This window comes from Staurois parvus, unplaced genomic scaffold (genome assembly GCF_062004578.1).
Source record: "Staurois parvus isolate SC_StPar_1 unplaced genomic scaffold, SC_StPar_1.0 ptg000758l, whole genome shotgun sequence".
Classification (NCBI taxonomy): Eukaryota; Metazoa; Chordata; class Amphibia; order Anura; family Ranidae; genus Staurois; species Staurois parvus.
In genome coordinates this window covers 294061-320876 of record NW_028318554.1, presented here as the reverse complement: position 1 = coordinate 320876, position 26816 = coordinate 294061, and the positions used below count along the sequence as shown (strand labels likewise).

Sequence of the window (26816 nt, the reverse complement as noted above, 5' to 3'; positions counted from 1 at the left end):
GCAGGACTAAGAAGCAGCAACAGTGATGGCAACTTGCAGGACTAAGAAGCAATAGCAGGGATGGTGGCTTGCAGGACTAAGAAGCAATAGCAGGGATGGTGGCTAGCAGGACTAAGAAGTGGTGGCAGAAATGGAGGCTTGCAGGACTAAGAAGCAGCAACAAAGATGGTGGCTTGCAGGACTAAGAAGCAGTGACATGGGTGATGGTTTGCAAGACTAAGAAGCGGCCGCAGAGATGGAGCGTTGCAGGACTAAGAAGTGGTGGCAGAGATGGCAGCTTGCAGGACTAAGAATTGTCAGCAGAGATTGTGGCTTGCAGGACTAAGAACTGGCAACAGAGACGGTGGCTTGCAACTAAGAAGCAGTGGCAGAAATGGTGGCTTGCAGGACAAAGCAGTAGTGATATGGGTGACTAAGAAGCGGCAGCAGAGATGGTGACCGGCAGGACTAAGAACTGGCAGCAGAGATAGAAGCTTGCAGGACTAAGATGTAGCGACATGGATGATGGCTTGCATAACTACGAAGCGGCAGCAGAGATGGCTGCTTGCAGGACTAAGCAGCCACAACATAAATGGTGACTTGCAGGACTATGAAGCAGTGGCAGAGATGATGGATTGCAGGACTAAGACAGGATAACAGAGATGGCAGCTTGCAGGACTAAGAATGTATGGTGGCCTCTCCCCAAGGAGCATGTAGTTGAACCATCCAGTACTTTGCAACCTGAATTCACAGAAATCTAGATGGACATTAAAGTGGGACTGCACTGCATCTGAGCACCACAAGCCAAAAATTATATTTCCCATGCCCCATCTATCCATGTCTCCATGCATTATTTTGCTGAGAAATAATTTTGAAAAACACCCCCTGGCGTTTCTGGCAGTGGCCATCTTGAGTAAGGGCAGATGATTCAAGGAGCATTTACTTCCTGGAATCCAACTGCCCTTAGCTCAGGCATTGGATGAGCTGAGAACCCTCCCTCCCCTCTTGAAGACTCCTGGGATGTATGACATTATTTGACCTACTCATGGAAACCAGGAAGTAACTGAAGAAATGTAAAAAAAACGGTTTAAAACAAGTAAATATAATATAAACTCACTGGCTACTTTATTAGGTTCACCTGTTCAATTGCTTGGTAACACAAATTGCTAATCAGCCAATCACATGGCATCAACTCAATGCATTTAGGCATCTAGACGTGGTGAAGACGACTTGCTGCAGTTGAAACTGAGCATCAGAATGGGGAAGAAAGGGGATTTAAGTGACTTTGAACGTGGCATGGTTGTTGGTGCCAGATGGGTTGGTCTGAGTATTTAAAAAACTGCTGATCTCCTGGGATTTTCACACACAGCCACCTCTAGGGTTTACAGAGAATGGTCCAAAAAAGAGAAAATAGCCAGACAGTGGCAGTTGTGTGGACAAAAATGCCTTGTTGATGTCAGAGGTCAGAGGAGAATGGGCAGACTGGTTTGAGATGATAGAAAAGCAACAGTAACTCATGTCAATATGGACCAAAATCTTTGAGGAATGTTTCCACCTTGTTGAATCTATGCCATGAAGTTCTGAAGGCAAAAGGGGGTCCAACCCAGTACTAGTAAGGTGTACCTAATAAAGTGACCGATGAGTGTATTTTCCTATCAATTTACTAATGTCAGTGTGGATTGAGAGAGTGAAGTTCCACTTTAAGGTCCTCTATCAATAAAGGTTGTAAGTATTTTTTTTTTCGACCCTCTTGGGCCTGCTGCCTGGAGAGGGTCTACAAACAGGCCTGGGATCAAGGCCTACAGTGCTAAGCAAGGGGTATGGTGAGCTCTTCCTGAGGAGTAGGCAGCCGAACTGTCCAGAACTGTGGAGCCACAAGCTGAATTTACAGAATTCCAGATTGGCCTAAAGGTCCTTTATTATTGGAGGCTGTGGATACATTTTGTCCTTTTTCTGGAGTCTGCAACATCCATGAGTGTCTCGTAACCTAACCCTGTCTCCCAGGAGTTTGAATTAGAGCTATTAAACTCTAAGTTTGCTAACAAAAGTGACTGGCAACCATCTGTATTCATTACACCACCACTGCCAAGGATCCGACCCTAAGATGAAATTCTAGCCCACTTGCATCTGAGGTTCCTAATATGCCATTGGGGATCAAGAGGGTGCTACATTAGCATCTTTTATAGCTGGACTGGGAGAGGGAGAGCCAATACTGTAAGCCAGTCAAGTATTACTCTATTGCACAATGCACAAAGGGCTGGGTGATGGGAGAGAAGAACAAAGGCGAGGGTTCCTCAGTGTGTTCCTGCTCCTATGCTATTCAACCACAAGGTCCTTGACCAAGCTGTACTGCTTTAACTGCAGTAGAGAAAAGTGAGGTCACAATCAAACTGTGCTATCTGATGGCTTGACTAGATTCGAAAAATGGCTGAACAGAACTGCAAATGGCAGGTATGACAGTTCAGAGGTGCACTGGGGTGCCATTCACAATGGATGCCATCACCGGGCACCATGGGTAAAAATGCATTTTACCATGAATTACTAGGGCCAATTTAAACAGGAGCCAATTAACCTACCAGCATGTCTTTGGAGTGTCTTTGCAATGTGACCATGCCCTAACGTTCCATGAACATCATGTTCTGTGTGCTCCTTGGAGTAGCTGTGGCAAACCCCCCCCATTTCGGATGACAAGCTCTCCAATGGTCTGCTGCACAATCCTGTTTAATATCTACAAAGTGGCTTTACAATAAATGAAACATTGGGAAAAAATAGTGAAAGTCACTTACCTATGGCCTGCGGAGACACTATGTGACAGAACACAGCAGCAAACAATATAAGGACCAGGGGATAGGACACCCAGGCCATGTACTGGTACCAGACGTTGTGTGAGGCGGCTCCTTGGTACATCCATCTGTAGGCTGAAAGCATGGAAAGTAGGAGACAGTATGAAAAGACATACAAGACTTAATCTGGCTGCGATTTCAACACTTTTTTGTTGAAACATTTGTAAAAGAAAGCTTAATGGTCAATTTTATTTATTTATTTTCAGAACCCTAGTTTGGGAAAATTAAAAATGATCCTTTGCAGTGGGGCTGCACCGGTCCTTCAAGGGTTCACTAAGGTAGGGTAGAGTTTTTGCTCTTTATCCACTTGCCTACCGGGCACTTATACCCCCTTCCTTACCAGGCCAATTTTCAGCTTTCAGCGATGTCGTACTTTGAATGACAATTGCGCGGTCATGCAACACTGTACCCATATGAAATTTTTATCATTTTTTCTCATAAATAGAGCTTTCCTTTGGTGATATTTAATCGCCGCTGGGTGTTTTACTTTTTGCGCTATAAACAAAAAATGCAAAAAATTTAAATTAAAAAAAAGTTTCTTTGTTTCTATTATAAAATTTTGCAAACAGGTAATTTTTCTCCTTCATTGATGTGCGTTGGTGAGGCTGCACTGATGGGCACTGATAGGCGGCACTGATAGATAGCACTGATGGGCACTGATAGGCAGCACTGAAGGGCACTGATAGGCAGCACTGATAGGCAGCACTAATGAGGTGGCACGGATAGGCGGCACTGATAGGCGGCACTGATAGGTGGTACCAGGGGCGGACTGACCATTTTGAAACTCGGGCACTGCCCGAGGGCCCGGGGTCAGTAGGGGGCTCCTTGAGATGCCCCTGGTACCTTTATCATAGGCTTTTTTGAGTTTGGGCAAGGACACAGGGGCCCCATGATCCCCTATTGCCCGGGGGCCCCATGAGCTGTCAGTCCGCCCCTGGGCGGCACTGATGATGGGTACTGATAGTGAGCACTGATAGGCGGCACTTACTTGTGTCACTGCTGGACACTGACTGGCGGCACTGCTAGGCATTGACTGGCGCAACTGCTGGGCACTAACTGACACAACTGCTGGGCACTGACTGGTGGCACTGACTGGCAGCACTGCTGGGCTGCACTGATGGGCACTGCTTGGCTGCACTGCTGGGCACTGGTGGGTGGCACTGCTGGGCACAGGTGGGCGGCACTGCTGGGCACAGGTGGGCGGAACTGGTGGGTGGCACTGCTGGGCACCAATCATCAGGGCACTGATCATCAGTGCCCTGATGATCGGTGCCGATCCCTGCTCTGACAACTGCTGGTTCTCGGCAGTACTCTCCTCATGCTCTGACGGTGTGAGGAAAGTGCAGCCGAGGACTGGCAATTGCATGTTCTGGGAGCGTGTTCTGGGAGGACGCCATATGACAGACTCCCAGAACTGGCCGGCCGCAGTGCAGCCATCATTCGGCTATCTGCGGTTGGCAAGTAGTTAACCTACCAGCTTCTACACTTTCCCAGCAGATGGCGCTTTCCCCACTCTCCAGCGGTGGATTGTCCCTTTGTGTTTTCACTGCAGAAGACATCATCAGGTCAGATGCAGGCTATGGACCTGATGATGTCAGGAGCTAGACCACTGCAGCAGAAATGTATTTATTTTTTTATTTCAGGTACTTATATAGCGCTGTCAACTTACGCAGCACTTTATATATATTATACATTCCCATCAGTCCCTAACCCTCAAGGAGCATGCAATCTAAGGGACCTAACTCACATTCATACATACACAAACTAGGGACAATTTAGACAGGATCCAATTAACCTACCAGCATGTCTTTGGAGTGTGGAAGGAAACCGGAGTACCCAGAGGAAACCCACGCAGGCACAGGGAGAACATGCAAACTCCAGGCAGGTGGTGCCATGGTTGGGATTCGAACCAATGACCCTAGTAAATCGCTGCAAGGACCTGTCTAGCAGCATGGAGGAGCAAACAATGAGGTATGTAGGTCTTTTCTAATATGTCCCCATGACCTAAATGAACAAATAACCCTTGTAGTTTGGGTGTTGTTACATTTCTGTGCTTTCCGTTGGCAACTTTATAAACCAGGGGCGTCTAACCTGTGGCCCAAGGGAATCCTGCAACCCAGGACGGCTATGAATGCGACCCAACACAAAATCGTAAACTTACTTAAAATTGTTGATTTTTTTAATTTTTTTTGTAAAAATGTTTTTTGACTTAGTGAGCACATGTGGCTGGATAAAAAATACAGTCTTTTTACTGGACTTAACTATTAGGCTCCAAGCACACGGGACGTTTTATAACACTGGGAACATCAGCTGTGTAAAGTCGCGTTAAAAAACGTGAGTTTTTCAGTGGTTTTTAGCGGTTTTGCATTAGCGTTTAGCGCATTTTTACGCGTTTGCATTTTTAGCATTTTGCTGCAATTTACTGCGTTTTACCGTGTTTTGCCGCATTTTTCAGTGTAAGAGCGTTTTTAAAGCTAAAAAACTCTTCTTGAAACCCACTAGTTCTGGAGTTTTCTTTCAGCCAAAAATCGTCCCTGCCAAAAAACATTGATTACAGTCTTAGTTACATAAGACTGGTTGAAAAAAGACAAAAGTCCATCCAGTTCAACTATAGAGAAAAAAACCCCACAGTTAATCCAGAGGAAGGCAAAAAAACCCAGCAAAGCATGATCCAATCTTCTCCTGCTGGGAAAAAAATCCCTTCCTGATCCCCCGAGAGGCAATCGGATATTTCCTGGATCAACTTCACCTATAAATGTTAGTATCCGGTTATGTTCTGTGTATCCAAGAAAGAATCTAGGACTTTTTTGAAGCAATCTACTGAGCTGGCCAGAACCAGTTCTTGGGGGAGTCCATGTGTGCATGGACACATAGGATAACATGCTGGGGGGTTTATTGGCTGTATATTAAAAACGTCAAAAGCCCAAAAAAACCGCTGTAAAAACATCTAGTGTGCATGAGGACTTATCTTCCCCCCCAAAAAAATCATTCATTAAAAACAGAGTCAAATATCGCACAAGTTTTATGTTGCCCTCTTATACTTTTATAATATAAAATATTACAACAAAAAATGAAGTTTTATTACTCAGATAGGTACATTATTTATTTCAGTGATTTGCCCGGCTTGTGATCTGCCTGGCTTTTTCTGCTCATCAGCTATTCTTATTGTATTTTGTGTTTGGCCCAAGACATTTCCCCTTCTTCCAATGTGGCTCAGGATGGTCAAAAGGTTGGTCACCCCTGTTATAAAATGTTTACTTGATTACTCTATTTTACAAATAACATTTAGTAGGATATTGTGTCTGCCGTCATGCTAGGCTTTCTAGAAGCAAAGCCCAGCAACGTCTTTATGCTCTTGTCCAGAACAACACACTCAAAGAGGCATTGAGAACTTTTAGACTTGCAGATGAAGGAAAACTTCAAACAAGCTCAATAGCTCTGGTGAGGAGGCTCCCGCTCAGCAAGGCTTCCCTTGATGGGCACCCAACAGTCGATCAAACCATAGAAATACAGAAAGAAGCACCAGACCAAAACCAAATAAAAGAGTCCAAGATCATTTTAGTTGTTGAAAATACAATTTAAAAAATTGTTGCTAAAAAAAGTTATATAAAAAAAGTTTATATTACCTTTTATCCACAATTAAAATGATCTTGGAATCTTTTATCCAGTTTTGGTTTTGTGCTCCTTTCTGTATCTTTATACTATATGGCAGACATTTTGGATCCATTGGTTAAGATGGGAAGTCCTTAGTAAGTTGAAGTTGAGTAATCAGTCACGTCCAGTTGGACTTGTCCTATATCATTGAAGACGTTTCGTAGATTCTCCAAGCCACCTCTTCAGTTCTCAGAGAACTGAAGAATATCTAAAGAAGTGGCTTAGAAAAGCTACAAAACATCTCCAACGTTGGCCTGGGTAAATGAGAACCTTCACAGAGACGTAGTTGAATCGTACAAAGGTTCTACAGGTTCCCTCCTTTCCCACATGACAGCGTTGTGGCCTGGTGGTTGGCTGGCCAGGTGCTACATTGTGGAAAGGAAGGAGCAGATGTTCCTCCATACCCAGAATTACCCAGTAATTAGTAACCCTGAGGCAGATCAAGATGACTTGGGAGAGAGTCAAAAATAAAAAAAAGTGATCTTGCCTCCTGCACGGGTAATTTACAGGTTTGCGATAAAGCACCATTGTAGTCAAATCTAAAGTTGCTGCATATGAACTCATTGAGGTGACAAAGTCTGTCTTCTCTAATATTCATTCTTAGATGCACCTTCTACACTGGGCTACCCAATTCATCATTCCTTTTATTTACATTGTCCTGAGGCTTAAACTGCTAACATTTAGACTAGCGTGTTCCCCATCTCTGAGCTCACTGCAGCTTTGCCCATACATTAATATTATATGTACTTGTGTAGCGCCAGTATGACCTTCCAGCATGTCTTTGGAGTGTGGGAGGAAACTCACACAGGCACAGGGAGAACATGCAAGCTTCAAGCAGGTGGCACCATGGTTGGGATTCGAACCAATGACCCTAGTACTGCCAGGCAGAAGTGCTAACCATTTAGCCACTGTGCTGCCTGTTGAAGCATGAAAATGAGTTGCGCCAGATAGTCATTTGACAAGAGTCTGCAGTTCTACCCAAAAGTATCTGATGCATATGTAATGAGTAATTAAGACCATACATCAGGCATGTCCAAAGTCCGGCCCGCGGGCCATTTAGGGCCCGGGGGTCGGTTTAATACGGCCCTCCAACAGCCCTCCCTGCTCCCACGGCCCTCCCTTCTATGGCAGACAGTCTTCTGCTTGAGAGCAGAGGGCAGTGTGCATGCCTGACTGCGGCGCGTTCTCCCTGGTCTGTGTAAATGCGGCTGTCGCACGGCCCTCCCTTCTGTGGCAGATAGTCTTCTGCTTGAGAGCAGTGCACATGCGTGACTGCGCCGCGCTGGGAGCGACAGAGGGCGGTGACGTCAGGGCCGGGCTTCCAGTGTGAAGTGTGTTTCTCTTCCCCTCCCGGCTGCCGAGCAGAGACTTCAGCTCCAGCTACCTTTTTCACCCTTCACATTAGTGCAGTTAAGTTTTTTTTTTAATTTATTTTCAATACATTGTGAAAACTCAGCTGTCAGTTGATCTTAATGTTATGAAATGAAAAGTATGTCGTTTGCAATTAACTTGGCATAAAATAATTTATTTGCATTTAATTGTAATGGTTCAAAGGATGTTCGGAAAAATGTTCGGCCCTCCACCATGTTCACTTCATCCAATCTGGCCCTCTTTGAAAAAAGTTTGGACAACCCTGCCATACATGACTGCAAAAGCATACACATTAAACATTGTATTCGTTATGAATATTTACCAAGACTATAAGTCCAATAGAGTTACCTTGTAAACTCTTTGCACTGGCGTAGTCCATGCTCCAGCTGACCAGCGCCATCACAAGACCCAACAGAACAAGGAAGATCCAATCCTCGCCCAACTTTCTGATGATATATTTTTTTACCCTCTGCAAAAAGGCTGCAAGATACAAAAAAATTGAATAAAAACAACCAGTCAAGTGCATAATCCTACTGCAGGGGGTTCTTAATAAGGTATATCCATAGCCCTTGTTGTACGGGAACCAAATTATGGAGGTATGGGTCTGGATCTCTGGATAATAAAAAAAATAAATAAATAAAATGTTCTTCATTTTTGAACCTGAAGTGGAGGAACTGACTTGAAGTGTGAGGTGACATGGGAATAACATTGGCAGTTAGTGAACCTTCGACCCATTCATGCACAAAACTCTCACAACAGGGACAACCTCGCAAGATGTAGATGGTTTGTGTATCTCATTATCTTCTATATAAATAGATATAATAGAATCCTTTGAAAATTCCTTTGAGTTTTCATACTGGTAGCTAATATGACTGATGATGATGATTTTGACCAAGGACCAGTGTGATATGTCTACGGTGTGATTGGAAGGTATTGGGGTTGATTTACTAAAACTGGAGGGTGCAAAATCTGATTCAGCTCTGCGTAGAAACCAATCAGCTTCCAGGGTTTTTATGTCAAAGATTTACCACTTCAAGTCCAGACACTTTCATCCCCTTCCAGTCCGGGACAATTTTCAACTTTCAGCACTGTCACACTTTGAATGACAATTGCAACACTGTACCCATTTGAAATTTTTATAATTTTTTTCACACAAATAAAGTTTTCATTTGGTATTATTTGATCACCACTGGGTGTTTTATTTTTTGATATACAAATAAAAAATACCTAAAATTTTGAAAAAAAAAAACATTCTTTGCTTAGTTTTTGTTATAACTTTACAAACAAAAAAAATCTCTCTTTATAAATGTAGGCCAAAATGTATTATGCTACGTTTTTCAGGTAAATATAACCCAAACAGTATATATTATTTAGTCTGTGTGAAAGGTATAAATACTACAAACTATGGTGTATACTGTATATTTGAAAATTGATCAGTTGAGACCCTAAAATGCCGGATGTTGGTATGGGGTATGGTGGTGATCAGGACATTGGCATGAGGTATGGTGGTGTCCAGGATTATGGCATTTGGCAATGATCAGGACACTGGTATGGGGTATGACAGTGATCAAGACACTGGTTTGGGTAGAGCATTGATCAGGAATCTGGTATGGGCTATGGCGGTGATCAGGACACTGGTATAAGCTATGGCGGTGATCAGGACGCTGTTATGGGGTATGGTGGTGATCAGGACGCTGGTATGGGGTATGGTGCTGATCAGGACACTGGTATGGGTAGAGCATTGATCAGGAAGTTGGTATGGGCTATGGTGGTGATCAGGACAATAGCATGGGGTATGACGGTGATCAGGACACTGGTATTGGTAGAGTATTGATCAGGAAGCTGGTATGGGCTATGGCGGTGATCAGGACAATAGCATGGGGTATGACGGTGATCAGGACACTGGTATTGGTAGAGTATTGATCAGGAAGCTGGTATGGGCTATGGCAGTCATCAGGACACTATTATGCGGTATGGTGGTGATAAGGACATTGGCATGAAGTATGGTGTTGATCAGGACGCTGGTATGGGGTATGCCGGTGATCAGGACACTGGTATGGGTAGAGCATTGATCAGGAAGCTGGTATAGGGTGTGGCGGTGATCAGTACATTGGTATGGGTAGAGTATTGATCAGGAAGCTGGTAAGGGGTGTGGCGGTGATCAGTACATTGGTATGGGTAGAGCATTGATCAGAAAGCTGGTATGGGGTGTTGCGGTGATCAGTACATTGGTATGGGTAGAGCATTGATCAGAAAGCTGGTATGGGGTGTTGCGGTGATCAGTACATTGGTATGGGTAGAGCATTGATCAGGATGCTGGTATGGGGTATGGTGGTGATCAGAACTCATACTGAGAGCAGAGAGAACCAATGCTTACTTTCACTTGGTACTGTTTACTATGTTGATGCTGTGATTGGACACAGCAATCACATGGTACAATACCATGTAACCACTGGACAGAGCAATAATTTGATCCGTTGTGTCCGGATGCTCGCTCTGTGAGCTGTGCAGGAGCCTGCGATGGGGCTCACATACAGATACGTTAGAACGCATCGCCGCTGCTCATGGTCTGCCATCTATAGGAAATGGACGGACGGAAAGCAGTTGATTGAACAAGCTGAAGTTAGAAGCTGATTGGCTACAATATACAGCTGCCCCAGATTTTGCACTCTCCAGCTTTAGCAAATCACCCCAATTGACTGTATTTGTTGACAACGTTGTCATTTTTAATTTGGTGGAGGATATGTAATTTTTTGGAGGGGTTTTTGTAATTTTTTACTTTTAACAGATTAAACATTTAGCTAGACAATGAATGCCCTACTAAATAAAAAAAGAGGGGTTGTGAAAAGAAATTCACAAAGAAAGCGGCTACATTAAGAACAGAATGTGATACTCAGAAAAATTTCCAAAAATATACTTTATTACACATACAAATTTGACATATGGGCAATCGCCCTGGTTTACCATCACCTCAGTATGAGACAATACACACAGACCTAAAACCATATAAAATGACACCAATACCGGTCTGAATGCATGTGCAACAAGGACAATGACTACAAGAGTCTAAAGCCCCAACCACTTGTGCCGGCATAGGAATGTGTTGCATCATTTACATGACATTTATGTTTTGTCTCATATAGGCCTAGAGGCATGCCTTCTTTTTGACGCATACTGTGCTTGCTGCATTGCATACATGTGATATTTATATCTATGGTATAATTTTTTGAAATTCCCTGTATGGGATATAACCATTTTGGTAGTAGCTTAGTCTACACATTTATTACACGTGTTATGGTATACCTATGGTATAATTTTTGTATACACCTCCTTTGGGAAGTGTCCACCTATGCGCCTGTGCTACAGGGACTTTAGACTCTTGTAGTCATTGTCCTTGTTGCACATGCATTCAGACCGGTTCTGGTGTCATTTTATATGGTTTTAGGTCTGTGTGTATTGTCTCATACTGAGGTGATGGTAAACCAGGGCGATTGCCCATATGTCAAATTTGTATGTGTAATAAAGTATATTTTTGGAAATTTTTCTGAGTATCACATTCTGTTCTTAATGTAGCCGCTTTCTTTGTGAATTTCTTTTCACAACCCCTCTTTTTTTGCATGCCTTTTTTGGCTACTGAATAGAGACCATTTACTGGGTGATACAGTAATTTATTGTACGACCTCTTAATAACTATCCTACTAAATAAAGCCTGTTCTTTGACCACTTTTTGGGTCATATTGCTTTTTGGTGATGATGATTTTGACAGTCTGGTGAAGGGGGGATAGAGACATATTGGGGAATCCATTGGGAGTCTGCTGTCTAAACTTTAAAGCTGAAGTTTTTATATTTTGCCTTCCTTACTTCCCCCCCCCCCCCCCCCACATCATCAACAAGCTAATGTTTGAATCAAAACTTTACTTTTTCATCACATACCCTATTTTAGACCTATTGATGTCATCACTGGGTCTTGGTGCTTCTCTGTGCAATACAGACAGAACATGGCTGGTGGGAGGGTCCGGGAGGGTGCTGTACACAGTTTCCTGAAAACATTAGTACCCCTTTCAAGAGCCTTCAGTCCTGATGCAAGCAGTGGGCTGGCTCTTGGGGGGATTTATGCAAATTTCAAACCCACTCAATTGGGGAATGTGAAACTTCAGTGGATCACCCTAAATTGAGAGCTTGGCAATTATAAGCCATGAAATTGTTTTCTTTTGGTGAAATAAAGCAATTTGATGTTCAGTAAACCAGATGACAACCTATCCTTAGACATGCAACAACGAGTGTCTTTGCCACCTGGACCGCCAGCGGGCTTTTTTAGACCTCTTCTAACTCACATAATATCAAAATGCCTTCATGGGTAAAGGTCATCTTTGGGGAAGTCTGCGTTCCTAGGCAGGCTGTATTTGCTGAGCCTTCATGATTGAAAGAACTGAAATCCATTGAATGAAAGGGATGGACCAGGGACAACTTGGCTGAGGAGGAAAGACTTGATGATGTTGGACATCCTCCATCCAGGAAATGAGGTGGGCTCTATCTGACTTGCTGCAGCTTCTAATGCACATTGTGAGAAGCTCAGAGTGTGCAGTGAAATCAGAGTAAGCCATTTCAGTAGAGTAGAGGATCCTGTACAACTGTGCAAGACTGAAGGGCAGACTAGGGTTTAGCTTTAAGAACACCTGCTACCAAGGGCGGACTGACCATTTGGAAACTTGGGTACTGCCCGAGGGCCCGGGGTCAGTAGGGGGCCCCATGAGATGCCCCTGGTACCTTTTTCATAGGCTTTTTTGAGTTCGGGCAAGGACTCAGGGGCCCCATGATCCCCTATTGCCCAGGGGCCCCATGAGTTGTCAGTCCGCCCCTGCCTGCTACAATGCTAAACTAGCCGGCTGTGATTTACAGACGCAGCAGAGCCTTTTAGGCTTCATTTACACTAGCGATTGGGGGACAGTAACCATTTTATTGCCCCCTAACCATTCCACCCTATGCTACATAGGCAATTATTTTGGGACCTTGTTCTAGAACTGTCCCCCCTCCAGGTAGCAGGTCTGGGAGGCTATGACTGGATCCCTGTCAATGGCATCCTTTCCAGGCAAAGCCTGGAAAGCTAGGATCCTTCTGGAAGGGCTTTAAAAATATTTATCTCACTTTCCAAGCCCACATCACTGATAATAAACCACCTAGCAATGGGAAACAATTATTCACATTCCATAACTTTGTTATGTTTGCTCTATTTACTGGAGAACACTCCCCAGGAGCAAGGAGAAATCACTAATGACCTAGGCTTAGGGGAATTTCCTCCTGCTCCCCCCCTTGTCCCAGCCCTGGTTCTAATCAGCTTTGCTCTGACTTTAGAGCTACAGGCACCCTTCCCCTAACCAATGAAAGACCTAAGTGCCCGTAAGGGAGATGCACCTCCAGATCTGAGGCACAGTCATTGTAGTTAATTAAATTTGGTCTTCTAGATGTAAATAAGCAGGTAGAAGGAGTGGAAAGAGGCTGTAGTTCCCATGTTCCAAGGTTTCAACCACTGTCCTCTTCACATTTAATAACCAGAATTATGGAGATCTTCTAGATTTCCAAACACTATAAGAAAGGCAAATTCTGGTTCCCTATATACCCATGTGGCACCTTGTTGGTGGTGCTGGTAGAGAAATACATTTTTTTTTATAGTGTGATCTTACCGTGGCACTTGGAGTAACACTCCCTCTGTACATCAGGTGGTTTGGTTGTGCTGACACTTTGCCTCTCTTGACGTAATTTGGCAGCTTCTTTCCTGGCAAATTGTGAGAGCTCCTCTGTATAATGGCCATAGGTCTGGAAAGAGAGTAAAGACAAAACTCAGACAACTTGTGTGATACCCAAGGGCTAGCCACAAACAATTTGGGCAAGACTAGCCCATATGGCAAATTCCAGGATTGACGGGTTGCTAATTGAGGCTTTATACAGGGCATCAAACATGGCTACATAAATGCAATCGATGGAGTTTATTGAAGCGGCCATTCACCTGCTAGTATATAGGGGTTAACTAGAAAACAATAATGCTTTGGATCTGCATGTTATTGCACAGAGATGTTGACTTTGTTCCAAAGGATTTGTCCGGGCTGGTGGGAGACCTTTTTTGTGGCAACTCTTTGGAAGAAAGCGGTTGTGACAATAATGACGTCCAATGAACGAGAACGGGGGTCATGCTAAACACAATGTGCCCTATTTTCTCCAAAATGCACAAGTCTGTGACCCTACTAATATTTTGCATTCTTGGGTCAGGCAAAGAGCTGACACATTCCACATAACACCTCTGCAGAAGGATACAACCAAATCTGGCAGATCAAGTTGAATTCCAGCAGGACTATGAATCCTACTTAGCCTGGTGTCCTACTTAGCCTGGTGTCCTACTTAGCCTGGTGTCACTAACCCCATTTGCACTATTTCTCTTAAGCAAGCCTGCTAATAGCTATTGTAAAATTGCAATAAAACATTGAGCAGCACTTTTCGGCCCCTTTTCGGTAGAGCCCTCCTGCAATGATGTCATGGGTGAGTCAGTGCTCAGTTATAAGCCAGGGCGGGAGCAGCCCTTACTCTCTTGGGGCATGAGAGCTAAATACCCAATGTCAGCACAGATGTAATCAGCATGTGGAGGCCCTGTAAAGGGCAGGAGTCTGGGGAAGAGAAGATCTACACCCAGGAGAGCTGGCTGTAGACTTTCAGACCCTTATGGAGGTGGGGCCTACTGCAGATTGGAAAATTCCATTTAGGTCAGGCCAAGAGCTCCCTGAGTGAGGCTATTCCCCTGGAGGGTCCCCAGGAGAGGTGTACCTATGGAGGAGGTGACTACAGAGATCCCAGTCGTTTGAGTACTAATGACCCTGGGTGGAAGGAGTTAATGAGAGATGGCTGCTAAAGGTGCAGCATATGCTTTCACGTATAACTACTGTGGACTGCCCACTAAATAAACAAAACTTCCAGCAGGACCATGAATCCTACTTAGCCTGGTGTCACTAAACCCATTTGCATTATTTCTCTTAAGCAAGCCTGCTAATAGCAGTTGTAAAATTGCATTAAAACTTTGAGCAACACTTTTCGGCCCCTTTTCGGTAGAGCCCTCCTGCAGTGATGTCATGGGTGAGTCAATGCTCAGTTATAAGCCAGGTCGGGAGGCGCCCTTATTCTCTTGGGCCATGGGAGCTAAATACCCCATGCCAGCACAGCTGTAAACAGCATGTGGAGGCCCTGTACATGGCAGGAGTCTGAGGAAGAGAAGATCTACACCCAGGAGAGCTGGCTGTAGACTTTCTGACCCTTGTGGAGGTGGGGCCTACGGCAGATTGGAAAATGCCATTTAGGTCAGGCTAAGAGCTCCCTGAGTGAGGCTATTCCCCTAGAGCAGGGGTAGGCAACCTGCAGCTCTCCAGCTGTTGCAAGACTATAAGTCCCATCATGCCTCTGCAAGTCATAGCTGTAACTGTCAATTTTGCAATGTCTCATGAGAAATGTCATTCCACAACAGCTAGAGAGCCGCAGGTTGCCTACCCCTGCCCTAGAGGGTCCCCAGGAGAGGTGTACCTATGGAGGAGGTGACTACAGAGATCCCAGTGAATGAGTACTAATGACCCTGGGTGGAAGGAATTAATGAGAGATGGCTGCTAAAGGTGCAGCATATGCTTTCATGTATACCTACTGTGGACTGCCCACTAAATAAACAAAACTTCCAGCAGGACCATGAATCCTACTTAGCCTGGTGTCACTAAACCCATTGGCACTATTTCTCTTAAGCAAGCCTGCTAATAGCGGTTGTAAAATTGCATTAAAACTTTGAGCAACACTTTTCAGCCCCTTTTGGGTAGAGCCCTCCTGCAGTGATGTCATGGATGAGTCAGTGCTCAGTTATAATCCAGGTCGGGAGGAGCCCTTACTCTCTTGGGGCATGGAAGCTAAATACCCCATGCCAGCACAGATGTAATCAGCATGTGGAGGCCCTGTACAGGGCAAAAGTCTGGGGACTAGAAAAGATCTACACCCAGGAGAGCTGGCTGTAGACTTCCTGACCCTTATGGAGGTGAGAACTAGGGCGGATTGGAAAATGCAATTTAGGTCAGGCCAAGAGCTCCCTGAGTGAGGCTATTCCCCTGGAGGGTCCACAGGAGAGGTGTACCTATGGAGGAGGTGACTACAGAGATCCCAGTCGTTTGAGTACTAATGACCCTGGGTGGAAGGAGTTAATGAGAGATGGCTGCTAAAGGTGCAGCATATGCTTGCACATATAACTACTGGGGACTGCTCACTAAATTTGACTGACTACTGTATGTATTGTCAAGTGACTTAGGAATGTATGTCGATGTTATGTGACTGCTACCTCATTTCACAAATTCCATCAGTAAAGTGCAGCAAACTACTTTTATATGTGGACATACCTTCCTATAATAAAAGTAAGTGGCCGGGAATGTCATGTGGAGGGTTCATGGTTCAGCCTCAGCAGGAAAGGCAGTGTTCTAGCAGGACAAGAGCTGGGTAGGGACTTGTGCTCTTGGCACCAATTCTAGCCAATCGTAGAGTCCCTTGGGCTGGGCTCCTTTCCCTGGGAAAAGATATAAAAAGTTAGGGAGGGAGGATTTGCAGAAGAGGCTAATGGGATGAAGAAGGCCTGAAGTTCCTTAAGATTTAGTTGTAAGGTGCCCCAAGGGTCTTCTTTTTGGTGGGGCCTCCTTGGCTTGTGTTTACCTTCAGTGTATGGAGTTGTGAGGATTAAGAGTCAACTTCAGAATGCTGGTTGCCAACCCCTCTGTTCAGGATGTACAGTATATAAATGTTATCTAGAAGATGTTCCATGACATTGGGGTATGTATTGATGTTGACAATACAGTAAATCAGGCATGTCCAAAGTCCGGCCCGCGGGCCATTTACGGCCCGGGGGTTGGTTTAATATGGCCCTCCAACAGCCCTCCCTGCTCTGTGTAATGTGGCCCTCCCACGGCCCTCCCTTCTATGGCAGACAGTCTTCTGCTTGAGAGCAGAGGGCAGTGCGCATGCCTGACTGCGGCGCGTTCTCCCTGGTCTGTGTAAATGCGGCTGTCGCACGGCCCTCCCTTCTGTGGCAGACAGTCTTCTGCTTGAGAGCAGTGCGCATGCGTGACTGCACTGCGCTGGGAGCGACAGAGGGCGGTGACGTCAGGGCCGGGCTTCCAGCATGAAGTGTGTTTCTCTTCCCCTCCCGGCTGCCGAGCAGAGACTTCAGCTCCAGCTACCTTTTTCACCCTTCACATTAGTGCAGGTAAGTTTTTTTTTTATTTATTTTCAATACATTGTGAAAACTCAGCTGTCAGTGGATCTTAATGTTATGAAATGAAAAGTATGTCGTTTGAAATTAACTTGGCATAAAATAATTTATTTGCACTTAATTGTAATGGTTCAAAGAATGTTCGGAAAAATGTCCGGCCCTCCACCATGTTCACTTCATCCAATCTGGCCCTCTTTGAAAAAAGTTTGGACACCCCTGCAGTAAATTGTTGAAACAGCAAGATCTGAGTGGACATTCATTATTGGGAAGAGGATTTGGATCCTTATTGTGTGGCCTTGGGCCTGTTGTATCTGAATGAAGACAAGATGGCAGAGCCTCCCCCTGAAGGTAGTAGAGTCAGCAATGTCATGCATATTTCTCTTGTTTGAGAACTGCATTGAGAAGTAGTGTTACTTAAATTGTATTCCAGGATTTGCTTGCATGCAGCTGAAAGAACTTGCAATAATTTAAGGCTTTACATAAAGTCTTGTAAATCTTTCATTAAGGTCTTCATCTTACAGAAGTTAAATACCATGTCATAGATTTTGCAGACAAAAACAAAAAACGGCTTTGGGGAAAAAAAAAACGTTTTTTTTTTACAATTTTTACATTTTATTCTAGTCCTTCCCATGCCCTGAGCCACCATTATACCGCCTTGAGGATGCTTAATCAGCAATGTACAAAAAATACAGTCTAATCACCACCACCATGTTACTAACATAACCTAACTTTGGCAAAGGAGACCCATACCTGATATGGACACAATTCACCATTCTTCAATGCATTTTAACCAGCACCGCCTTCAAAGACCTCTGCCTGCTGCTATGACAGTCAAAATTAACCTCTTTGCGCTGGCGCCTCCCGGCTCTTTAAGAGTTTCAGAAGTCGGGAGGCGAGCGGGGTTTTACAATCATGTGACCACCGTGATTCGCCATCACATGATCAGAAAAGGTCCTGATCGAAAGGGGAGATCTGGACCTTTCCATGAGTCACGGACATATGTGCTGGGAGCATGAAGGGTGCGCGCTCTCAGCACATATATATTTTCTAATTGCATGCAAATATGCGGCCGCTCGGCGTTAAGGGGTTAAGCATCAAAAAAATAATAAAACTGACAAGAAGTAGGTGTGATATAATCTAAACCATTGCTAAAAGAACCAAAATTTTAAATAGGAAAACTGAGAGAAGACCAAACAGGACGCATATGGAAGAACAATAAATTTGAAATATATTTTTAAAATATTCTTCCCAAACATATTGACATATATTTGAAATGCTACAATTTTGGCCGTATTCAATACATTTCAAAATATATTTCAATAAATATATATATATATATATATATACATATATACAGTATATATTATGTTGAAATGCATTTTTATTACAAAATATATAAAAAAATATTTTTTTTAAAATACATTTTCAAATATACTGTATGTCTTTAAAAACTACAAATCTACATTTTTGGAATGTATTCAATATTTTAAAAATATATTTCAAATATATTTTTCTTCCATGTGGGGAAGCCTAGGGGAAGGAGGCCAAGAGAAACCTATCAATCGGTGGCTAATCTCTCAATGATCTTCAGCAAGAACTTCTCTCCTCCCAGCCACCAGGTCCCACCACTCTTGACTCCCACCCAGGGGCGGACTGACAACTCATGGGGCCCCCTGGCAATAGGAGATCATTGGGCCCCTGTGTCCTCGCCCACACCCAAAAAAGCCTATGAAAAAGCCAATGAAAGGTACCAGGGGCATCTCATGGGGCCCCCTACTGACCCCGGGCCCTCGGGCAGGGCCTGAGTGCTCAAATGGTCAGTCCACCCCTGCTCCCACCCCTTCAACGCTTGCAGAAATACAAGTCCCATTATGCCTCTGCCTCTAGGGGTCCTACTTGTAGCTGTCAATCTTGCTATGCCTCATGGGACATGTAGTTCCATAACATCTGGAAGGCCACAGTTTGTCCACCCCTGCCTTAATGAGCTGCAACACACATCCATTGGTAAATTGTGCTGATGCTCCATTCAAATGAATGACAACACACTGTGCCGATGCATGTAACATGCATTGCAGCGCATTGGGGTAAAGCATGCAGTAATGTGCCCATTAAATACAATAAAATAAAAAAGCAAATAAATACTGTAAATAAATAATAATAACTTAAATAAATTATTTAACCCCTAACCCACTAACTCTAGCAATAAATAAATAATAAAAATAATAATACATTAAATGAATGAATACATTAACCCCTAACCCACTAATTACAGCAAAAATAATAATCATCAACATAAAATTAATTCATTCATTCATTCATTAACCCCTTAGCCCCTAGCTCTAACCATAACCCCTAACTCTAACCCTAACCCCCCCCCCCCCCAAAAAAAAAAAAATTATTTATATATATATATATATATATATATATATATATATATACACACAGAAGAGGATTAAAAAGCTGCAGTAGCAACAAATGATGAAACATAATATTTTTTCTATTGGCTAAAAAAAAATAGGTCAAAGCTCAAAAATGCTTCAAAAACTCACAAACGCACAAATAGCGCACACACACTATAAAACGAATGCACGACAAAACGCACAAAAAAAACGCTCAAAAACACGACGCTCAGGTGTAAATGCACCCTAAGGTTTAATATAATGTAAACAAGATGAGTAGTTACAATGTATAAATGTCATGTGTTATAATTCCATACAGAACATTCCAATGTGTCTTGGTAGTGAATATTTGGAAAACTAATGCAGTCATCAAATCTAATGCCTCGTATACACTATAAGAAAATTGTCCAAACATTTTCATACAAGGACCAATCGTCCAATAATCGTTAGTACACAGCTTTTGAGAGCCGATCACAACAATTCATACGTCAATATCCGAAGGGACAAGCGCAAAAATATTTCTCGTACGATACCAGATCGTAAGATTTTTGTTTAGTCAGTACAGTGGTCGTCTGAAAATACAATACAAATACAACGAAATACATGACATAACTTTCAAAATTCTTTTCTTTCATAGGAAAATTTTCGTATCTTTAATAACATTTTCACTTTCGATGTGAGACTAGCAGGCGAAAAAAAACGGCCGATCGTTCATCCGATATTCTCATCGTGTGTACGGGGCATAAGAGTTGGCAACCTGCGATATAATCAATTTTAGCTTTTGTATTTATTACTGCTTTATTGGCCCCCCAAATGCGGCAAGTAGATGTAGCTTTATTCATACAACAAGCGCATCAAACCACGTAGTTAATAAATGTGCAAAGCTCAACATCCAACAAAGCTGCATGAGCTACTTGCTTGTCATGTAGGGCAGCTCATTGAAATGAATGGGTTGCCTTACGTATGGAGCACAAAAAAAAAGCACAAATGTGCAAGTGTGAATAAGCCCCAAAACTCTTGTTCTGCTTTTCTGTGTGAACGCCCCCCCCCCCCTCTCCTTCCAAGCAGACAGCTGTCAATTTACTGCCATCTGGGGGGTCGGTAATCCTTTCTGACCTCATAATGACAATTTAATTAATTCCTCAAATCAATCATCCCAATTAGATCATGAGCTAATAATAAGCACAGAGACCGCTGTCCGCGCGGAAGCGCCTAATCCATTTTTAATGCGGGTTAGCGGGATCTGCCATCCCCTGGAAGAAAATTCCATCGCGCTGGCAGTGAAGGCATCTCTCGGTGCTAATGGACCCGACTCCGTCACCGGCACAGCTGACACTATGAGGACCGCGCAGAATAAATATTTGTTTACTGACCTTTAATAAAGAACAGACTAATGGAAACGATCCAGGCGATTATTAATTGGAAAATCCAACCACTTTTATGACGTTTTTAAAATAATCCCTGGTGATCCCACCATGAAAGGTCCTTGTTCAGGCACTTCCTTTTATAGGGTGACAACACTCTCTTCCCGTATCCCAATTTTGCTCCTGTGTTGTCATCCTGGTGGAGCTAAAAGTAGCCATTCCAACACACCAGCATGATTCACTGATGTCACCATCAGCAGGGGCGGACTGACAACTCATGGGGCCCCCGGGCAATAGGGGATCATGGGGCTCCTGTATCCCTGCCCAAACTCAAGAAATCCTATGAAAAAGATACCAGGGGCATCTCATGGGGCCCCCTACTGACCCCGGGCCCTCGGGCATTGCCCGAGTTTCCAAATGGTCAGTCCGCCCCTGCATCAGAGAAATGCTGTGCCGCCATCACTGGAGTCCATGTAAGTAGTAAGTAGCTGCAAAGAGTATGCCGGAGATAAGCAGCCAGTCACACAGTAAAATTTACTGACAGGATACCAAAAATTTACTGACAGCTCCCTTCTTTTTTTTTTATTGACACAGCACATTAAATTTACTGACAGGGTCACATTTTCTACTTCAATAAAGCATAAAATGACTACTTTCAGTGCAAATATCAATATTTAGGCTACAAACATGTAGTTTAAGGTATAACAAAAGTCAAAAAACATATTTCTCCTTTTACATGAAGGTCAGGTTAATATAACCCAGCACATAAATCCCCCTTACATCAGAATCGGCAGGGTTCCCTATTACAGTGCAAGAGGGTAGTCTGCGGACCCTGATGTAAAAAGGAACACTGTGGACTGTGATGTAAAGGAGAAATCTGTTGAGTCTGATGTAAGGTGGTCTCTGGGCACCAGAGCCCCCTCCTTATACAAAGAGCTCCCCTTTACATCACAGTCCACAGAGTTTCCCCCTTACATTAGACTCCAGAGTTCCCCTTTACATCACAGTCCACAAAGTTCACCCGTACATCAGACTTCCTCTTTACATCAGAGTCCGCAGGGTTCTCCCTTACAGTGTAAGGAGGAACTCTGCAGACACTTATGTAAAATGGAACTCTGGGGAGACTGGATATATTGAATGCAGTATATATAGTGTTCCCCCCTTAAATCAGAGTGTCCTTAGAGTTCTCCTTTACATCAGAGTCTGCAGAATTCCCCCTTTCAGTGTAAGGGGGAACTCTGTGGACCCTGACGTGAAGGACAACTCAGATGTAAAGGGCAATGCTGCAGAGTGCAGACCCTGATGTAAGTGGGAACTCTGATGTAAAGGTGAATGCTGTGGATCATGATGTAAGGGGGAGTGCTTCAGACTCTGGTGTAAAGGGGAACTCTGATGTAAGGTGGTCTCTGGTCGCCAGGGCCTACCTTTACCTCAGAGCCTACAACATTCTCCATAACATCATGGTCCACAGCGTTCCCCTTTAAATCAGAGTTCATACTTACATCAGGGTCTGCACTCTGCAGCATTGCCCTTTACATCTGAGTTGTCCTTCACATCAGGGTCCACAGAGTTCCCCCTTACACTGAAAGGGGGAATTCTGCAGACTCTGATGTAAAGGAGAACTCTAAGGACACTCTGATTTAAGGGGGGAACACTATATATACTGCATTCACTATATCCGGTCTCCCAGGACCCTGCATTCACTATATCCGGTCTCCCCGGACCCTGCATTCACTATATCTGGTCTCCCCAGACCCTGCATTCAATATATCTGGTCTCCCCAGACCCTGCATTCACTATATCTGGTCTCCCCGGACCCTGCATTCACTATATCTGGTCTCCCCAGATCCTGCATTCACTATATCCGGTCTCCCCGGACCCTGCATTCACTATATCCGGTCTCCCCGGACCATGCATTTACTATATCCGGTCTCCCCAGACCCTGCATTCACTATATCCGGTCTCCCAGGACCCCGCATTCACTATATCCGCTCTCCCCGGACCCTGCATTCAATATATCTGGTCTCTCCAGACCCTGCATTCACTATATCTGGTCTCCCTGGACCCTGCATTCACTATATCCGGTCTCCCTGGACCCTGCATTCACTATATCTGGTCTCTCCAGACCCTGCATTCACTATATCTGGTCTCCCTGGACCCTGCATTCACTATATCCGGTCTCCCTGGACCCTGCATTCACTATATCTGGTCTCCCCGGACCCTGCATTCAATATATCTGGTCTCTCCAGACCCTGCATTCACTATATCTGGTCTCCCTGGACCCTGCATTCACTATATCCGGTCTCCCTGGACCCTGCATTCACTATATCTGGTCCCCCCGGACCCTGCATTCACTATATCTGCTCTCCCAGGACCCTGCATTCACTATATCTGGTCTCCCAGGACCCTGCATTCAATATATCTGGTCTCCCCGGACCCTGCATTTACTATATCTGGTCTCCCCGGACCCTGCATTCACTATATCTGGTCTCCCCGGATCCTGCATTCACTATATCTGGCCCCCCACAGTGCACAGAACATGGAAATGCAATTATTTTAGTAAATATAAACTGCTAAATACCTTTTCTCATCAGCAGTTAGAGCAGTCTTGTGACTTCTATCAGTGTCCAGCAGAGCACTGGTTAAAGCTTGTAGGAGGAGTTTTCTTTCTGCTCTAGGAGGATGCAGAACCCCTGACCTCTATCTGGACAGCGCTGATTGGCCCTGTGTTGATCACATGCACTCTCCCAAGAAAAAAAAACCTCTCTAGCAAAAACACACAGTCCTCCTCTGCTCTTTCCTCTCCATTCTGGACTCCACACCAGTCAGACAGTCCTCCCCCATCCCTGCTGGCATTTCCGCTCTTGGCTCTCCCTTCTACTACAATTCATAAAAGGTGTCAAGCAGACGCCATGACGTCACCACGTGCCTGCCCGGGCCGCCTGAGCTTTCCCAACTTCAGAATTACATATGCACAGTTCCAAAGCTGGCCTGAGGCCATATTTGTTACGGGTAGCCGCCGTCCATAACGGACATTTACGGACAGTGTAAAAACTGGCCGATTTGTACAAACTGCCCATAAATTTACGGACGGTTGGCAACCCTGTCGGCAGCAATGGGGTGCAACAAAGGATGAAAAAAGGGTGAACAAGTAGTACACTATGTACGACAGTGGCAGTAAAATGGTTAAATAACACGCCTTACTTTTTATTAATATGTTCTGTTCCCTAGGGGGGCCATGTAGTACTTCACCCCATCTTCCTAGATGCTGTCTAGGGCTAGCTGTGAGGTCAAACAGGCGTCCCTCCTCCCCCCACAGCTGTCCGACAACGCAGCCAGCAAGGAGACCGCTGCGATGATAGATGGCTCTATTCTCAATCTCTAAGCACTTGTCAGCACCCCACAAGGAAAGCGGGGGAGGGGGAGCTTGTCAGCGAAAATGTTCCAGACAAGCAGACAAGTGCTCAAAGATAGGGAGAAGTGCCATCCGTCAGATCAGCCAGCTCCTTGCTAGCTGCATTGTCGGACGGCCATGGAGGGAAGAGGGGCGCCCTGTCCGATCCCACAGTTAGTCTCAGACAGCTCATAGGGAGATGGGAAGAAATACTAAACATACTTTTTTTCTCTGAAGAACAGAAAAATGGAAGCGAGACTTTTCTTTCGGTTTCTAATTCGATTTTTAGAAATGTGTTGATTTTTGGCATTTTTCGGTCTCTATAGATGATTGCTGCAGTTCACAGCCCTCTATCTCACCTCTCACCTGAAGTCATTTCTAAACAATAGAGGAACCAGTCAGTAATCAGTCACAGAGCTGACACATGCCTGCTCCGACCCCTCCTATGACTGTATGTCATATACAACGCTTCCTTCTCTGTCGGAGACATCACTGCTGTACTGACTCTGCCATCTATGGGCAGTTATAGGCAGATTCTCCACTTATACTGTATATAATATAAAATACTAACAATAAATATACTCCACCAACAGACAGTGACTTCTCAGCACAAATTTGCAGATAAATGATTCTCTGTGGATGGGCCTTTCTCAAGGCAGCTTGAAGTGCTGCAAAAGCGACTGCAGAGCTCAATCTCAGTCTTCGCGGGACTCAGTCTTCGCAGGACTCAGTCTTCGCGGGACTCAGTCTTCACGGGACACAGTCTTCACAGGACTCAGTCTTCACAGGACTCAGTCTTCACGGTACTCAGTCTTTATGAGACTCAGTATTCATGGGACTCAGTCTTCACGGGACTCAGTCTTCACGGTACTCAGTCTTTATGGGACTCAGTCTTCACGGGACTCAGTCTTCGCGGGACTAAGTCTTCACGGTACTCAGTCTTTATGGGACTCAGTCTTCACGGGACTCAGTCTTCACGGGACTCAGTCTTCATGGGACTCAGTCTTCACGGGACACAGTCTTCACAGGACTCAGTCTTCACAGGACTCAGTCTTCACGGTACTCAGTCTTTATGAGACTCAGTATTCACGGTACTCAGTCTTTATGGGACTCAGTCTTCACGGTACTCAGTCTTTATGGGACTCAGTCTTCACGGGACTCAGTCTTCGCGGGACTAAGTCTTCACGGTACTCAGTCTTTATGGGACTCAGTCTTCACGGGACTCAGTCTTCACGGGACTCAGTCTTCATGGGACTCAGTCTTCACGGGACTCAGTCTTCACGGGACTCAGTCTTCACGGGACTCAGTCTTCATGGGACTGAGATTGAGCTCTGCAGTCACTTTTGCAGCAGTTGTTTGCCTATTTCGGGTCACAACCCTGCATAATGTCCTTTTGTCTCTTTGAGTTGACCATGTGGACCGCGCCTATGCTTATCATAAGACTTTTTCTTGGAAACTGTATCTGTCATGATAACCCTTGATACTGTACATGGTAAATAAATTGGCAACTTCAGTCATAGAGGTGCCAGCCAAGCGGCACCAACAATCTGCCCTCTTTGAAGCTCAGTAAGTTCTGACATGACTCCATATTACTAGCAGCGCACTCAGGGAATGAGGAAAGTGAGGCTTCCCACCTGTTAGCTAGGTGTCTCATCACACAGCAAAAGAATGTTACATCACTTTCGCTTTCACTGAGAAACATGTTGTCACTAGAACCTCTAGAACAGGGGTGTCAGACCCAATTTCACTGCGGGCCGCATCAGCATTTTGGTTGCCCTCAAAAGCAATTATTTTAGTAAATATAAACTGATAAATACCTTTTCTCATCAGCAGTATATAGGAGTCTTGTGACTTCTATCAGCGTCCAGTAAAACACTGGTTAGAGCTTGTAGGAGGAGTTTTCATTCTCCCCTGATTGTCCTGTGAGGCTGCATAACCCCTGACCTTCTGTCTGGACAGTTCTGATTGGCCCTGTGCCAATCACATGCAGTCTCCCAAGAAAAAAAAACACAGCAAACTGAGCATGTGCAGCTTGCCTCAAAGGCTCTGTACTATCAGTAGAAGAAGGGGAGGATCAGAAAGGACAGGTTCAAACAACCTTTTTACACAATGCAGAGGATTAACCGCTTAGGTTCCACAGTGAGTATAACAAGCATGCTTTACTGCATTTATAGACTGATTTTACTGTTGTGGGTTTAGTAACATGTTAAGGCTGAACTCCAGCCCCAAAAATGTAATTGGCACCCCTCCCCCTGTATATATTGCTCATCTAGTCTGGGGGGGTTCTAATTGAATGGAATGCCAACCGTGGCAGCCTTCCTCCCATAATGCCAAAATCCGCATGTCCCTAACTCCAGAAACCACTAAACAGCTCATCCACTCCCTCATCATATCACGACTCAACTACTGCAACTCCCTCCTCACTGGCCTGCCTCGCCGCTGGCTATCCCCGCTTCAGTCCATCCTGAATACGGCTGCCAGACTCATTCACCTTTCCAACCGCTCCGCTTCCGCCACCCCCCTCTGCCAATCCCTCCACTG

The 26816-nt window shown here is 44.6% G+C and overlaps 1 protein-coding gene across 2 annotated transcripts in view; it reads right to left on the bottom strand.

Moving 5' to 3' along the window:
- Positions 1-26816, bottom strand: part of CLCN1 (chloride voltage-gated channel 1) — a 244992-nt gene that overhangs the window by 121652 nt on the left and 96524 nt on the right. For both annotated transcript variants that reach the window (XM_089654357.1, XM_089654356.1), the window contains exons 2-4: positions 13529-13661; positions 8196-8327; positions 2766-2897 (exon numbers count right to left, since the gene is read on the bottom strand). In XM_089654357.1, the coding sequence (XP_089510483.1) occupies positions 2766-2897; positions 8196-8327; positions 13529-13661 (397 nt within the window). The remainder of the gene's footprint in view (positions 1-2765; positions 2898-8195; positions 8328-13528; positions 13662-26816) is intronic.